Here is a 15,449-nt window from a genome sequence, read left to right as displayed (position 1 = left end):
ATAATACCCTCTCAATCCATCTGGGTTGTTGGAAATGCTAAGATTTCTTTTATGGCTGAATAATACTCCATTGTGTATATGTACCATCTTGTCTTTATCCATTCATCTATTGATGGACACTTAGGTTCTTCCATATCTTGGCTATTGTAAATGATGTGGCAATAAACATAGGAACTCATACACTTTTCAAATCAGGGACTTTGTTTTCTTCAGGTAAATTCCTAGAGGTGGAATTACTGGGTTGAATTTCTGATTAATGGAGTTTTTTGAGGGACATAACCTCCATACTGTTTTCCATAGAGGTTGCACCAGTTTACATTCCCACCAACAGTGTAGCCTGCAGGGTTCCCATTTCTCCACCTCTTCACCAACACCTGTTATTTCTTGCCTTTTGGATGGTGGCCATTCTGACAGGTGTGAGGTCATATCTCATTGTGGTTTGGATTTGCATTTCCCTGATGATCAGTGATATGGAGCGTCTCAACATGTGCCTGTTGGCCATTTGTATTTCTTCTTTGGTGAAATTTCTGTTCAGGTCCTCTTACCGTTTTTTAATCAGGTGTTTTTTTTTTGCTGTTGATGCATGTGAGTTTTTTATATGATGTCAACCCCTTATCAGATGAGTCATCTATGAATGTATTCTCCCATACTGTAGATTGCCTCTCTGTTCTGCTGATACGTCCTTTGCTGTACAGAAGCTTTATAGTTTGATGTAGTCCCACCTGTTCATTTTTAATTTTGTTTCTCTTGCCCAAGGTGATGTGTCCAGGAAAAACTTGCTCATACTTATGTTCAAGAGATTTTTGCCTATGTTTTCTTCTAAGTGTTTTATGGTTTCATGACTTATATTCAGGGCTTTGTTCCATTTCAAGTTTACTTTTGTGTATGGAGTTAGACAGTAATCCTGTTTCATTCTCTTACCTGTAGTTGTCCAGTTTTCCCAGCAGTTACAGAAGAGGGTGTCTTTTCCCCATTGTATATTCATGGTTCCTTTATCATCTATTAATTGACCATATATGCATGGGTTTAATTCTGGGTTCTCTGTTCTGTTCTTTTGATATCTGGGTCTGTTCTTGTGATAGGACCAAATTGTTTTGATTATCGTAGCTTTGTAGTAGAGCTTGAAGTGAGGGAGCGTAATTCCCCCAGCTTTGTTCTTTCTCAGGATTGCTTTGGCTATTCAGGGTCTTTTATGGTTCCATATGAATTTTAGAACTCTTTGCTCTAGTTCACTGAAGAATGCTGTTGGAATTTTGATAGGGATTGCATTGAATCTGTAGATTTCTTTAGGCAGGATGGCCATTTTGACAACATTAATTCTTCCTATCCATGAGCATGAGATATATTTCCATTTAATGGTGTCTTCAGTTTCTCTCTTGAGTGTCTTAGTTTTCAGAGTACAGGTCTTTCACCTCCTTGGTTAGGTTCATTCCTAGGTATTTTATTCTTTTGGTGGCAATTGTAAATGGGATTGTTTTCCTGATTTCTCGTTCTGCTAGAATGTTGTTACACAGTATATAAGCACTCAACAGATTTCTGTGTATTAATTTTGTATCCTGCAACTTTGCTGAATCTAGTTACTAGTTCTAATAGTTTACTGGTGTATTCTTTAGGGTTTTCTATACATAATATATGTCATCTGCAAATAGTGACAGTTAAACCTCTTCTATACTAATTTGGATGCTTTTTGTTTTATCTCTTTGTGTTGTCTGATTGTTGTGGGTAGGACCTCCAGTACTATGTTGAATAAAAGTGGGGAGAGTGGGCATCCTTGACAAAGACCTCACACCTGTCAGAAAAAAATTAGCTTTTTGCCATTGAGCATGATGTTAGCTGTGGGTTTGGTTGTATAAGGTCTTATTATGTTGAGGTACATATACTCTATACACATTTTGTTGAGAGTTTTTATCATTAATGGTTATTGAATTTTGCCAGATGGCTTTTCAGCATCTATTGAGATGACCATGTAATTTTTATCCTTTTTGTTGATGTGGTGTATTATATTGATTGATTTACGAATATTATACCATCCTTGCATCCCTGGAATAAATCCCACTAGGTCGTGATGGATGACCCTTTTGATGTATTTTTTAATTGTTTGCCAATATTTTGTTGAGGATTTCTGTGTGTGTTGCATCTATAGACTGGGATATTGGTCTGTAATGTTTTAATGTTCTTTTTTTGTAGTGTCTTTGCCTGGTTTTGGTATTAGAGTAATGCTATCCCCAGAGAATGAGTTTTTAAAGTATTTCCTCCTCTTCTATTTTTGGAATACTTTAAGAAGGATGAGTATTAGCTCTGTTTAAATGTTGGGTATAATTCAGCTGTGAAACCATCTGGTACTTAATGTTTTTTTGGGAGTTTTTGATTTATCAGTTCAATATCATTGCTGGTAATTGGTCTGTTTTTTCTTCTTAGGTCAATTTTCTAAGGTTGTATTTTTCTAGGAAGTTGTCCTTTTCATCTAGGCTGTCCAATTTCTTGGCATATAATTTTTCATAGAATTCTCTAATTATTTTTTGTATTTCTGTGGTATCTGCTGTGACTCTGGGGCACGGTGGGGTGCTCAGCACCAGGCCTGGCTGCCTGCGTGAAGCAAGGAGCTCTCGGCGCTGACTTCTGCAGACACCTCTGCAGTCGGGCTGAAACAGGGCTGAGAAACCTTGGAGAGCCTCTCTCTGCCCACCAGGCAGCAAAGCCTGATGCTGCTTGGCTAGCGGACTAGTGTGCCTGCAGTGCTTGGAATCATCTTGCTTAGCCGCCATGCAGGATGATGGAGCACCTGGGACTCTCAAGAGTGTCCAACTTATTGGGCCAAGGGAGGGCTGGGAAGATATCCTCCACTTGCCCTTTCTCCTGTAAGAAAGCTCGTCCAACTCTCGCCTCTCTGGCACCCCTCCTGCTGCTGGCAAATCTTTCAAGCTGCTGCCTCTGCTTTGGGTCTCAGGACTGGTGGAGCAAGTGTGTCTTCTACAAACAGCTGGAGTCTCAGCCTCTCAGAGTACTCCAGTGTCTGTGGTGTACAGCCCCACTAATCACCAGAAACCAGTGCAGTGTGGACTCTTGCTCCTGGGTCAGATCTCCAGGGCCAAGTGGGCAGGGCTCCTGACCTCCTCTCCCCTCTCCGCTCTGTTCCTCCTCCTTCTGCCTGTGAGCTGGGATGAGGGAGGGCTTGAGTCCCTCTGGACTGAGACCCCTTTGTGTGGTTTCTCCCCCAGGTGTAGGCAGTCTGCATGTCCTTTTCAGGGTCACTTGTATTTGCTGTGGTTATGTCCTTGGTGTGTGTTGGGGAGGATGTTCCCACCTTGCCTTCCTACTCGGACATCTTTTCTCTCCTTCCTTGGCAATGTTAAAATTTTTTGAGATGAATTTAATACTTTTCTGAAGTTTTTATGTAAATGTGTTTTGAGTATGTAGACTTGTGAAATAATCCTAAAGAGAAAGTTTAGAAAAATAAGAAGATTGAAAATATATTGGTATGACATTAGGCATGTTTGTAACATTTTTAGATTTATGATTTTACTTAACATATAAAAACCTGTGGAGTTGCATATCCCCTTGGTTTAGAAGTACATTTCAGCAGATCTTGTATCTAGGTGGAAATAGTTAAGTAAAGCTATGTATTCTTTCCTATTTCCACAACACAAATTATTGTACTTTGAATGGTCATTTTTTTCAACTAAATATTAAGAGGAAATGTAAATGTCATTTTCTTTTTAAATTAAAAAACATTTTTTTATATCAAGGTGTATATACAATTAAGTGCACAAATCTTAATGTGCAGCTTGATGAATTTTGATATGTTATATTCATGGAACCATCATTCAGATCAAAATATCAAACAATGTCATTTTCAAGGTAGTACATGGAAGGGGAAAAGTTTATATTTTAAATTTGCAAGATAAATAATACTTTTAATGGGAAGGATATTGGAATTTGGGAAAATGTGGAGTGCTACAATATTATGGATTAGGAAGCCATGTATTTATTTTAAGTATTAAGCAGAGGGGTCAGCAGTTAGAAAGAGGAAAATACAACACCTCCCAATGTAGTATTTGAGTGTGGTTTCTCACAAAGTTACTTTATAAATAAGGAAATTGCCTCGTTTTATATGTAGATAAGAAAACATGATCGAATAAATCAGACAATATATTTTAAAAACCAGATTTCAAATCCAGTATGATTGAAAACACCAGAGTAGTTCTATTTCTGTATGTGCTGTACAACAGTGGGCAAATAAAGAATTTTTGGTTTCAAGCAAAGGCAGATTTGTTTTCATAGAATTGGATAAAAGAGATTGCACAGTAACTTCTCTTTTTTTAATTCTAAGAAGACTATACACCTTAAATTTACACATATCAAATATATTCAATTAAAAAAATTCTAAGGGAAATTCTTACTATGGTAATATTACTTCTTTTTTTTTTGGTATCATTAATATACAATTACATGAGCAACATTCTGATTATTTCTGCCAAATCCCCACCACATACTCATGTGGATCACTGTCTAGAAATCAGTGAAGTGATTTTATCTTGCATCTCAAGTTTTTCTCTAATGTCTTTCCTGTGATCACCTGCACATATCAAGCCATTTCCCACTCACCTTTCCAGTTCTATAAAGAGAAACTTACTTCTCTCTTCTAAGGTCTGTTTTCCTACATGAGGAAATTTATTGTTTAAAAATTGAACGTTGTTGGCCATGGGATTTCACTAATATTTCTTGAGGAGCATTTGCATTATGTTAACTCTGAATAAGTGGATTCGAATTGTTGACATTGAATTAAAACATGGTACATCCATTTCTTATCCTTTAACTCAAGTTCTCTCTGTGCACAAGCACTAAAAAATAACTTGTAGTTACTGCAGAAAATCAGAATATACATATAAGCTAAACCAAAAAATGAATCCACAATCCTACCATCCTAAGATAATCACTGGTGATATTTTGATGAATGTCCTTCCATACAAATCAATGAATAAATGTTTCTTCACAACAGTAAGATCGTAGTACACATATTGTTCTATAACATCTTACTTTATGAAATATTGTAGCCATAAAATCTTTATTTTTTTATTATTTTTATTTTGGTATCATTAATGTACAATTACACGAGCATCATTATGGTTACTAGACTCCCCCCATTATCAAGTCCCCACCATATACCCCATTACAGTCATGGCCCATCAGCGTAGTAAGATGCTATAGAATCACTACTTCTCTGTATTATACTGCCTTCCCCGTGGCCCCCTGTACATTGTGTGTGCTAATCGTAATGCCCCTTTTTCCCCCTTATCCCTCCCTTGCCACCCACCCTCCCCAGTCCCTTTCCCTTTGGTAACTTTTAGTCCATTCTTGAGTTCTGTGAGTCTGCTGTTGATTTGCTCCTTCGGTTTTTTTCTTTGTTCTTATACTCCACAACTGAGTGAAATCATTTGGTACTTGTCTTTCTCCGCCTGGCTTATTTCACTGAGCATAATACCTTCTAGCTCCATCCATGTTGTTGTAAACAGTAGTATTTGTTTTCTTCTTATGGCTGAATAATATTCCATTGTGTATATGTACCACCTCTTCTTTATCCATTCATCTACTGATGGACACTTAGGTTGCTTCTGTTTCTTGGCTATTGTAAATAGTGCTGTGATAAACATAGGGGTGCATATGTCTTTTTCAAACTGAGCTCCTGCATTCTTAGGATAAATTCCTAGGAGTGAAATTCCTGGGTCAAATGGTATTTCTATTTTGAGGTTTTGAGGAACTTCCATACTGCTTTCCACAATGGTTGAACTACTTTACATTCCCACCAGCAGTGTAGGACATTCCCCTTTCTCCACATCCTCACCAACATTTGTTGTTTGTCTTTTGGATGTTGGCCATCCTAACTGGTGTGAGATGATATCTCATTGTGGTTTTAATTTGCATTTCTCTGATGATTAGTAATGTAGAGCATCTTTTCATGTGCCTGTTGGCCATCTGAATTTCTTCTTTGGAGAAGTGTCTGTTCAGCTCCTCTGCCCTTTTTTAAATTGGATTATTTGCTTTTGGTTTGTTGAGGTGCATGAGCTCTTTGTATATTTTGGATGTCAACACCTTATTGGATATGTCATTAATGAATATATTCTCCCATACTGTAGGATGCCTTTTGTTCTACTGATGGTGTCCTTTGCTCTACAGAAGCTTTTTAGTTTGATATAGTCCCGCTTGTTCAGTTTTGCTATTGTTTCCCTTGCCCATGGAGATAGGTTCATGAAGAAGTTGTTCGTGTTTATATTCAAGAGAGTTTTGCCTATGTTTTCTTCGAAGAATCTTATGAATTCATGACTTACATTCAGATCTTTGATCCATTTTGAATTTACTTTTGTATATGGGGTTAGACAATGATCCAGTTTCATTGTTTTACATGTTGCTGTCCAGTTTTTCCAGCACCAGCTATTGAAGAGGCTCTCATTTCCCCATTGTATTTTCATGGCTCCTTTATTGTATATTAATTGACCATATATGCTTGGGTTAATATCTGGACACTCTATTCTGTTCCACTGGTCTGTGGGTCTGTTCTTGTGCCAGTACCAAATTGTCTTGATTACTGTGGTTTTGTAGTAGAGCTTGAAGTCAGGAAGTGAGATCCACCCTGCTTTATTCTTCCTTTTCAGGATTGCTTTGGCTATTCAGGGTCTTTGGTGGTTCCATGTGAATTTTAGAACTATTTGTTCCAGTTCATTGGTATTTTGATAGGGATTGCATTGAATCTGTAGATTGCTTTAGGCAGGATGGCCATTTTGACAATATTCTTCCTACTCAAGAGCATTGGATGAATTTCCATTTGTTAGTGTCCTCTTTAATTTCTCTTAACAATGTCTTGTAGTTTTCAGGGTATAGGTCTTTCACTTCCTTGGTTAGGTTTATTCCTAGGTATTTTATTTTTTTTGATGTAATTGTGAATGGAATAGTTTTCCTCATTTCTCTTTTTGCTAGTTCGTGGTTAGTATATAGGAATGCAACAGATTTCTGTGTATTAATTTTGTATCCTGCAACTTTGCTGAATTCAGATATTAGTTCTAGTCGTTTTAGAGTGGATTCTTTAGGGGTTTTTTTATGTAGAATATCATATTGCATCTGCAAACAGTGACAGTTTGGCTTCTTCCTTAACAATCTGGATGCCTTTTATTTCTTTGTGTTGTCTAATTGCTGTGGCTAGGATCTGCAGTACTATGTTGAATAAAAGTAGGGAGAGTGGGCATCCTTGTCTTGTTTCCGATCTTAGGGGAAAAGCTTTCAGTTTCTTGCTATTAAGTATGATGTTGGCTTGGGTTTGTCATATATGGCCTTTATTATGTTGAGGTACTGGCCCTCTATACCCATTTTGTTGAGAGTTTTTATCATGAATATTGAGTGCTTTATCATGGATGTTGAATTTTGTCGAATGCTTTCTCAGCATCTATGGAGATGATCATGTGATTTTTGTCCTTTTTTTCATTGATGTAGTGGATGATGTTGATGGATTTTTGAATGTTGTACCATCCCTGCATCCCTGGGATGAATCCCAGTTAATTATGGTGTATGATCCTCTTGATGTATTTTTGAATTCATTTTGCTAATATTTTGTTGAGTATTTTTGCATCTATGTTCATCAGGGATATTGGTCTGTAATTTTCTTTTTTTGTAGTGTCTTTGCCAGGTTTTGGTATTAGAGTGATGCTGGCCTCATAGAATTTGTTTGGAAGTATTCTCTCCTCTTTTATTTTTTGGAAAACTTTAAAGAGAATGTGTATTATGTCTTCTCTAAATGATAAAATTCAGCGGTGACAGCGTTTTAGTACACTGTTGGACAGTGACTGTAATTGGGTATGTGGTGGGGATTTGATAATAGGGGGAGTCTAGTAACCATAATGTTCATGTAATTGTACATTAATGATAGCAAAATAAAAAAAAATTCAACGGTGAATCCATCTGGTCTGGGGGTTTTTTGTTCTTGGGTAGTTTTTGATTACCAATTCAGTTTCATTGCTGCTAATTGGTCTGTTTAGATTTTCTGTTTCTTCCTGGGTCATTCTTGGAAGGTTGTATTTTTCTAGAAAGTTGTCCATTTGTTCTAGGTTATCCTGTTCATTAGCATGTAATTTTTCATAGTATTCGCTAATAATTCTTTGTATTTCTGTGATGTCTGTAGTGATTTTTCCTTTTTCAATTCTGATTCTGTAAATGTGTGTAGACTCGCTTTTTTTCTTGATAAGTCTGGCTAGGGGTTTATCTATTTTGTTTATTTTCTTAAAGAAGCAGCTCTTGCTTTCATTGACTCTTTCTATTGTTTTATTCTTCTTGATTTTACTTGTTTCTCCTCTATTCTTTATTATGTCCCTCCTACTGACTTTGGGCCTCATTTGTTCTTCTTTTTCCAGGTTCAATAATTGTGAATTTAGACTGTTCATTTAGGATTGTTATTCCTTCTTAAAATAGGCCTGGATTGCTATAAACTTCCCTCTTAAAACTGCCTTGGCTGCGTCCCACAGAAGTTGGGGCATTGTGCTGTTGTTTTCATTTGTCTCCATATATTGCTTGATCTCTGTTTTAATTTGGTCATTGATCCATTGATTATTTAGGAGCTTGTTGTTAAGCCTCCATGTGTTTGTGAGCATTTTTGCTTTCTTTGTACAATTTATTTCTAGTTTTATACCTTTGTGGTCTGAGAAGTCGCTTGGTAGAATTTCAATCTTTTTCAATTCACTGAGGCTCTTTTTGTGGCCTAGTATATGATCTATTCTTGAAAATTTTCCAAGTGTACTTTAGAAGAATGTGTATTCTGCTGCTTTTGTGTGGATTTACGTAGATGTCTATTAGGCCCATCTGTTCTAATGTGTTTTTCAATGCCTCTGTGTCCTTACTAATTTTCTGTCTGGTTGATCTGTCCTTTGGAGTGAGTGGAGTGTTAAGTCTCCTGAAATGAATGCATTGAATTCTGTTTCCTCCTTTAATTCTGTTAGTATTTGTTTCACATATGTAGGTGCTCCTGTGTTGGGTGCATAGGTATTTATAATGGTTATATCCTCTTATTGGGCTGCCCCCTTTATCATTATGTAATGTCCTTCTTTGTCTCTTTGTCTGATACAAGTACTGCAACACCTACTTTTTTCTCCCTATCGTTTGCATGAAATATCTTTTTCTGTTCCTTCACTTGTAGTCTGTGTATTTCTTTGGATTTGAAGTGAGTCTCTTGTAGGCAGCACATAGATGGGTCTTGTTTTTTTACCCATTCTGTAACTCTGTGTCTTTTGATTGGTGCATTCATTCCATTTACATTTAGGGTGATTATTGATAGATATATACTTTTTGCCATTGCAGGCTTTGGATTCATAGTTACCAAAGGTTCAAGGGCAGATTCTTTACTATCTAACCAACCAAGTTAACTCACTTATTACGCTATTATAAACAGTCTGATGATTTTTCATTTGTGTCCACACTTTCTTTTTCTTCCTCCGCCACTCTTTATATGTTAGGTGTTTTATTCTGTACTCATTGTGTTTCCCTTGAGTGATTTTGTGGATAGCTGATTTTATTTTGCATTTTGTTCGTATTTGGTTGGTGTGCTTTCTTTGCTTTGGTTTTATTTTCTCTGGTGACAGCTATTTAGCCTTAGGCATCCTTCCATGTAGAGCATTCCCTTTAAAATACATTGTACACTTGGTTTGTGGGAGGAAAATTCCCTCAGATTTTGCTTATCCGGCAATTGTTTAATTCCTCCTTCAAATTTAAATTATAATCTTGCTGGATACAGTATTTTTGGTTCAAGGCCCTTCGGTTTCATTGCATTGAATATATCATGCCATTCCCTTCTCGCCTGTAAGGTTTCTGCTGAGAAGTCTGATGATAGACTGATGAGTTTTCCTTTGTAGGTGGTCTTTTTCTCTCTGTGACTGCTTTTAATACTCTGTCCTTGTCTTTTATCTTTGTCATTTTAATTATTATATGTCTTGGTGTTGTTGTCCTTTGGTCCCTTGTGTTGGGAGATCTGTCGGCTTCCATGGTCTGAGAGACTATTTCCTCTCCCAGTTTGGGGAAGTTTTCAGCAATTATTTCTTCAAAGACACTTTCTATCCCTTTTTCTCTCTCTTCTTCTTCGGGTACCCCTATAATGCGAGTATTGTTGCATTTGGATTGGTCACAGTTCGCTTTATATTTTTTCATTCCTAGAGATCCTTTTCTCTCTCTGCCTCGGCTTCTCTGTATTCCTGTTCTCTGATTTCTATTCCACTAACAGTCTCTTCCACCTCTTCCAGTCTGCTCTTAAATCCTTCCATTGTTCGTTTCATTTCTGATATCTCCCTCCAGAATTCATTTCTTAGCTCTTGCATATTTCTCTGTAGCTCCATGAGCATGCTTATGACTTTTACTTTGAATTCTTTTTGAGGAAGATTGGTGATGTCAGTTTCATGAAGCCCTGTCTCTGGAATTTGATGGAATTTGGACTGAGCAAGGTTCTTCTGCCTTTTCATGGCAATCGGAGTGGTCACTGGCGAGTGGTGCATGTCAGCTGGGAGAACAAAGTCCCCTCCTGTTTGCTGGTCACCTTGCCAGTCTCTGTTGTCTGTGCCAGTTAACTGCTTGCAGAGAGCATCCTCTGGGTTGATTCCCTGAGCTGCCATTGGCAGGGTGGCCCTCAAGATGGCCTAGGGCCCTGGCAGGGGTCACAGGCAAGCGGCATACATTCTGCCGCAAGAACAGAGCCCCTTCGTGCTTCCTGGACTTTGTGCCCATCTCCACTGTCGGGGCCAGTCAGCCACACGCAGGGAGCAGCCTATGGGTTAATCCCCTAGCTGCTGTGGGCGGGATGGCCGTAGGGATGGCCCAGGGCACACTGGTGGGGGTCACAAGCGAGTGGTGTGTGTTCTGCCGTGAGAACAGAGCCCCTTCATGCTTCCTGGACTCTGCGCCCGTCTCCTGTGTCTGTGCCAGTCAACCACATGCAGGGAACAGCCTCTGGATCTGGGCTGGTTAGCTGCGCGCAGGAAGAAGCCTCTGTCTTAAGCTGTGTGGTTACTGTAGGCTGGGGTGCTCCCCAGTTATTCCGCAGCAGTGGTGGGTCAGTCGGTTCGCTTGCAGTGCCGGTGGGTGGGAAGGAACGGCAGGCTGCTTATCGCCATGAGCAACTTCAGAGCTGTGTTGCCACCCATGGCATTAGGGTGCCTGAAGTTCCTTAAAGTTCCCAGCCTGCTGGGCTGAGTGTGCCAGGATGATTTTGTCCACCTGTTAAACTCTTGTCCCTTTTAAGACTTTTAAAGCACCTGCTTTTGTTTTGTCTGAGGGCAGCCGCTGTGGGAACCTGTTTGCAGTCTTAATCTCAGGTTTTACTTTTTCATTTCTCTAATATCCAACACACCATGCAATGTGTGTCTGTGCTCCCAGGCAGATTACTAGGGCTGGGTCTTTAGCAGTCCTGTGCTTCCACTCCCCCCCAACTCTGATTCTTTACCTCTGAACGGTGAGCTGGGGTGGGGGGAGTGCTCGGATCCCGCCAGGTCACGGCTTTGTATCTTACCCTTTTCCATGAGATGTTGGGTTCTTACAGATGTAGCCTCGCTGCTGTACTGTATCTTCTGGTCACTCTTTTAGGAATAGTTGTATTTGCTGTATTTTCAAAATATATATGGTTTTGGGAGGAGATTTCTGCCATCCTCCTCACGCTGCCATCTTGAGAATCTCCTGCACAGTGACTTCTTGATGGCCAGGGTCTTTGATTCATGGTGGAATTAAACTTGTTTAATAGAAACTCTCAAGTAATGTTCATAATGTTGTGAATTTAACACTTTGCCCTTATATTCTTCCTAAGGAGGTAATAAGCGATACATGCTGTTCTTTGTAAACCTTCTCAGCCCTTGTCCGATTCAGGGGATAAAGCCAACTGTGACTGCCACTTTTTTGTATGGGATTTGGGTGAGATAAGGAATGTTTTCCCTACTTGAAAATAAACATTCCAGCTTCTGAATTTTAGCAGCGGCAAGAATTTTCTTCCTTCTAATCTCCCTCCTTGAATGTCAGCTTAAATCTTATCATGTCATTTTCCTGTGTGGTATGTTGAAGGATGCATCCTTTGGACTTTGTAGAATCAGGGTCCCAAAAATCATGGGTACTACCTACATTTGTGACATTGAGCATATATGCATTTATCTTCAGCGAAGATCTTCATCTGTACAAATATAAAATAACTGTTATTCCTGTCTTAACAACATTTAGAGTCATAGCTTTGGGGAAAGTAAAAGGGAGGGGTTTTATTTCACTTAGGTTTCAGGGTTCTGTGGCCTGTAATGTAGCTGTTACTGATTTATAGTTGGCATAGCTTATAAATAATATGAGATCTCTTTCAAAACTGTATAAATGTGACTTATATTTCACCACTTGGGACAAAAATGTTGACATCTTTTTCAATACACAATACATCTTTAGTCTTTGATCTTTTCATTTCAAAGATGACTTTTTTCTTAACTCTACCTACCACCCTGTCTTTTTAAACTTCATATCCAGTCTTCTTCTTGCAAACATTTTCTACACTTGTTGACTGCTACTTTCCTTACTCCCTCTTATCCCATTGTAATCTGATTTGTGCTCACACTGTTTCACTAAAACTGCTGTAGCCATGGCCTCCAAGTGTCCAGTGCACATTCTGATTAACAGTTCTCCACCTTTGCTGTCTCAGTACAGTTAATACTGTTACCCTCTTCCCCCTGGAAACAGGATCCATGACACCACATTAACTGGTTTTTCTCGCACTCTTGCTGATTAACACCCAACCCTCCTTTGTAGACTTCTTTTTCTCTAGCCATCATTTAAGTACTGCTGTTCCCTAGAGTTCTCTGTTAGATTATCTTTGCTTCTTATATGCTGCTTTTCCTAGGATTTGCCACTCATTACTTCATATAATGTAATCTGCTGACAATTCCAAGATTTCTTGGCTATAGAGCTGTATATCCAGATGTTTACTGGACATCTCCTCTTGGTTGTAATAGGCTTCAGGTGATATAAACCCACTTTCGTGTAGCTTCAGGCTAAAGAGAGAGAAACATTGCCTCACAGAACCAACCTTAGGCCCACAAGTCAAACTGGTCTTAGGGATGACTGCAACCAGAGATTGATGTCATCTGGACTTGCTCCTTTCTCTGTACTCAGCTTGTCAGTATTATTTTCTCAGAACCATATTCTACATGAAGCTTGGAACATGGTTGGCAGAGATCCACCTTAAAGCCAGCAGTGTGGCAGTCAACAAGGATAGGTAGATTCACTGTTCCTCCTCAACACAGAAAATTGCCTGACCCAGATTCTGATTGACTCAGTTTGGTTTGCCTCCACAAGATACAAAGTATTTTGACTGACACTTACTCTGGTGATGGTTGGGGAAAGAATCTAATGTTTTGATTAACAAAATGATTCCCAACTTAACGCCATCTATCTTTCATGTATAGTTCTAATTTTAGTGAAGAAGGTGGTAATTTTATTTAGAGTTAGTAATGAGTTATAGCTGGTTATCTAAAATGAGTTGATTGCTATGCCAGTTAGTATCTGGGTGGTTTGTAAGAACAAAGGATTCAACTGCAGAAGCTTACAGGAAAATGCTTGGTATTTCTTCCTGGAATTAGAGACTTTCTATGGCAATCATAGTGTTCTAATTTGTGATTTTGAAAAATAATTAGGATTAGAATAATTCATATTTTTTTATAGTCATAAATTACAATGCTCTGTGAAGGCAAGTATTTCTGTCTTCTTTTGCTGCTCTATCCATAAGATTTGATAATCAAAAAAGTACTGAAGAATTTGAATATCAGCTTATTACAATCTCAGTTTTTTCAGTGTTTACTTTTTGGGGAAATAGTCTTAATTTTATCAGAGACTTAAGAAATAAAAGCTTCTGAGAATAAGTAAAATAACTTGTTTTCTTTTTTTTTCTAGATTACCTGTTATAGGTCCTGAGCCAAGACAACAATTTTTATATTCTTGGTGGTTCAGAAACGAGTCTCTGTAGAGCCAGAAGCAAAGAAAGGAAAGAGTCTGACTTTTTCTTCATTAAATTGACTGTATAAAATACTTCCAGGAAGAAAACCACAGAGAAATAATACAATTATTATTCTGGCATCATTGGACCTTGATCATATTGAGGAGTGTGCTTTGTGAAGCTTCCCAAGCTGAGATTTGGAAACTTGATTGGTGCTCATTTACATCTTGGACTGTAAGCATGAGTGAATTCTGGTTGTGTTTCAACTGCTGTATTGCAGAGCAGCCTCAACCTGTAAGTATTCTGTGTACATACCACTGGTTCTCAAGCAGAGAATCATGACCATAGCAGCCAGTGCCGGGCAGTTTTACGGAGTCACAGAGACTACTTAAGTGGAACTGTAAACATGGCTTTAAAAAAATGTGTTTTGAATAAATACCTTGTGGCAAGAACTGTGCTAAACCATTTATACGACTGAGAAGGTTGTGTTCTTCTGCTAAGTAGACAGCTTCTAGAAGAACAGCGAGAGAAGGAAGGAGATGGCTGCCTGAGGGAAACAGCTAAGTTAGCCTGGCAGATTGTGGATGGAAGACGGGGCAGCCAGGCTGTCCTCATGTCCCTCTCGATTTACCATCTTGTTCTCCTCACAGCAGCCCAGCCCTCTGATGCCATTATCCTTATTTTTCATTCAAGATAGTTTCATTTTTTTCGCAGAATCATATAGATAGCAAGTGGTTGTGGCAGACCTCTTTTTGGTACATGTTCCACTTTTGTGTCTCCTAACCTGTGAACATACTGTTAGTTCTGCCAAAGTCCTGTCCTCCAGCTTCCTGTAACCTGGTCCAGATCAGCTGTCACCTCTACAAAATCTTCTCCAGCTTTCTCATAACTTAGCTAATACCATATCTGTATTCCTACCAGCAATTTAATTTGTTTTTATTTTATGGCATGAACTTCACGTATAGTAAATAACTTTTCTGCAGTCTCTCCCAGCACATTTTTAATTCCTTAGGGTCCCTGACCATGTTTACTTTGTTTCTTCAGGATCAGATCTAAGACCTAGGAGAATGTAGGTAGCTGTACATGCTCCCAGGCTGCTTGGCTGGATGGTTAGAGGAATTAAGTTGATATTGTTCTGTTTACATTTGTAAGAACGTGTAAAGAAAAATGAGGTGTAATCTTGTCTTCTGTCTTTCCTGAGCCTTTCCCTGGGCCTGCACAGGCACTTTCTAATTTTCCTCAGATATGCAGTTGTTTTTTGAATGTCCATGTCTTTAATTTCTGGTTCCCAGAAGAGTTAAAAATGAGAAATGAAGGTGGGGGTAGGAGAAGAAAGGGCACTGGCTTTTTAAATCCATGGAAGTCACTTCAACCAGAGGGGACATCTCTGTTCACGGGTTTCTGCTCCAGTAAGCTGTTGTGTTTTGTATGTGCTTGTCTCTGATCACACTTCTTGAGTGGATCTAAGAGGAGT

At 38.7% G+C, this 15,449-nt stretch overlaps 1 protein-coding gene across 5 annotated transcripts in view; it reads left to right on the top strand.

Annotated features, from left to right (window-relative positions):
- CDC42SE2 (CDC42 small effector 2) overlaps positions 1 to 15,449 on the top strand; it is a 148,785-nt gene that overhangs the window by 91,056 nt on the left and 42,280 nt on the right. For all 5 annotated transcript variants that reach the window (XM_057491167.1, XM_057491168.1, XM_057491169.1 and 2 more), the window contains one exon: positions 13,933 to 14,269. In XM_057491167.1, coding sequence (XP_057347150.1) covers positions 14,216 to 14,269 — 54 coding nt within the window. In that variant the 5' untranslated portion in view covers positions 13,933 to 14,215. The remainder of the gene's footprint in view (positions 1 to 13,932; positions 14,270 to 15,449) is intronic.

The sequence above is a fragment of the Manis pentadactyla genome, chromosome 13, assembly GCF_030020395.1.
Source record: "Manis pentadactyla isolate mManPen7 chromosome 13, mManPen7.hap1, whole genome shotgun sequence".
Classification (NCBI taxonomy): domain Eukaryota; kingdom Metazoa; phylum Chordata; class Mammalia; order Pholidota; family Manidae; genus Manis; species Manis pentadactyla.
This window is presented reverse-complemented; position numbering and strand designations above follow the sequence as displayed.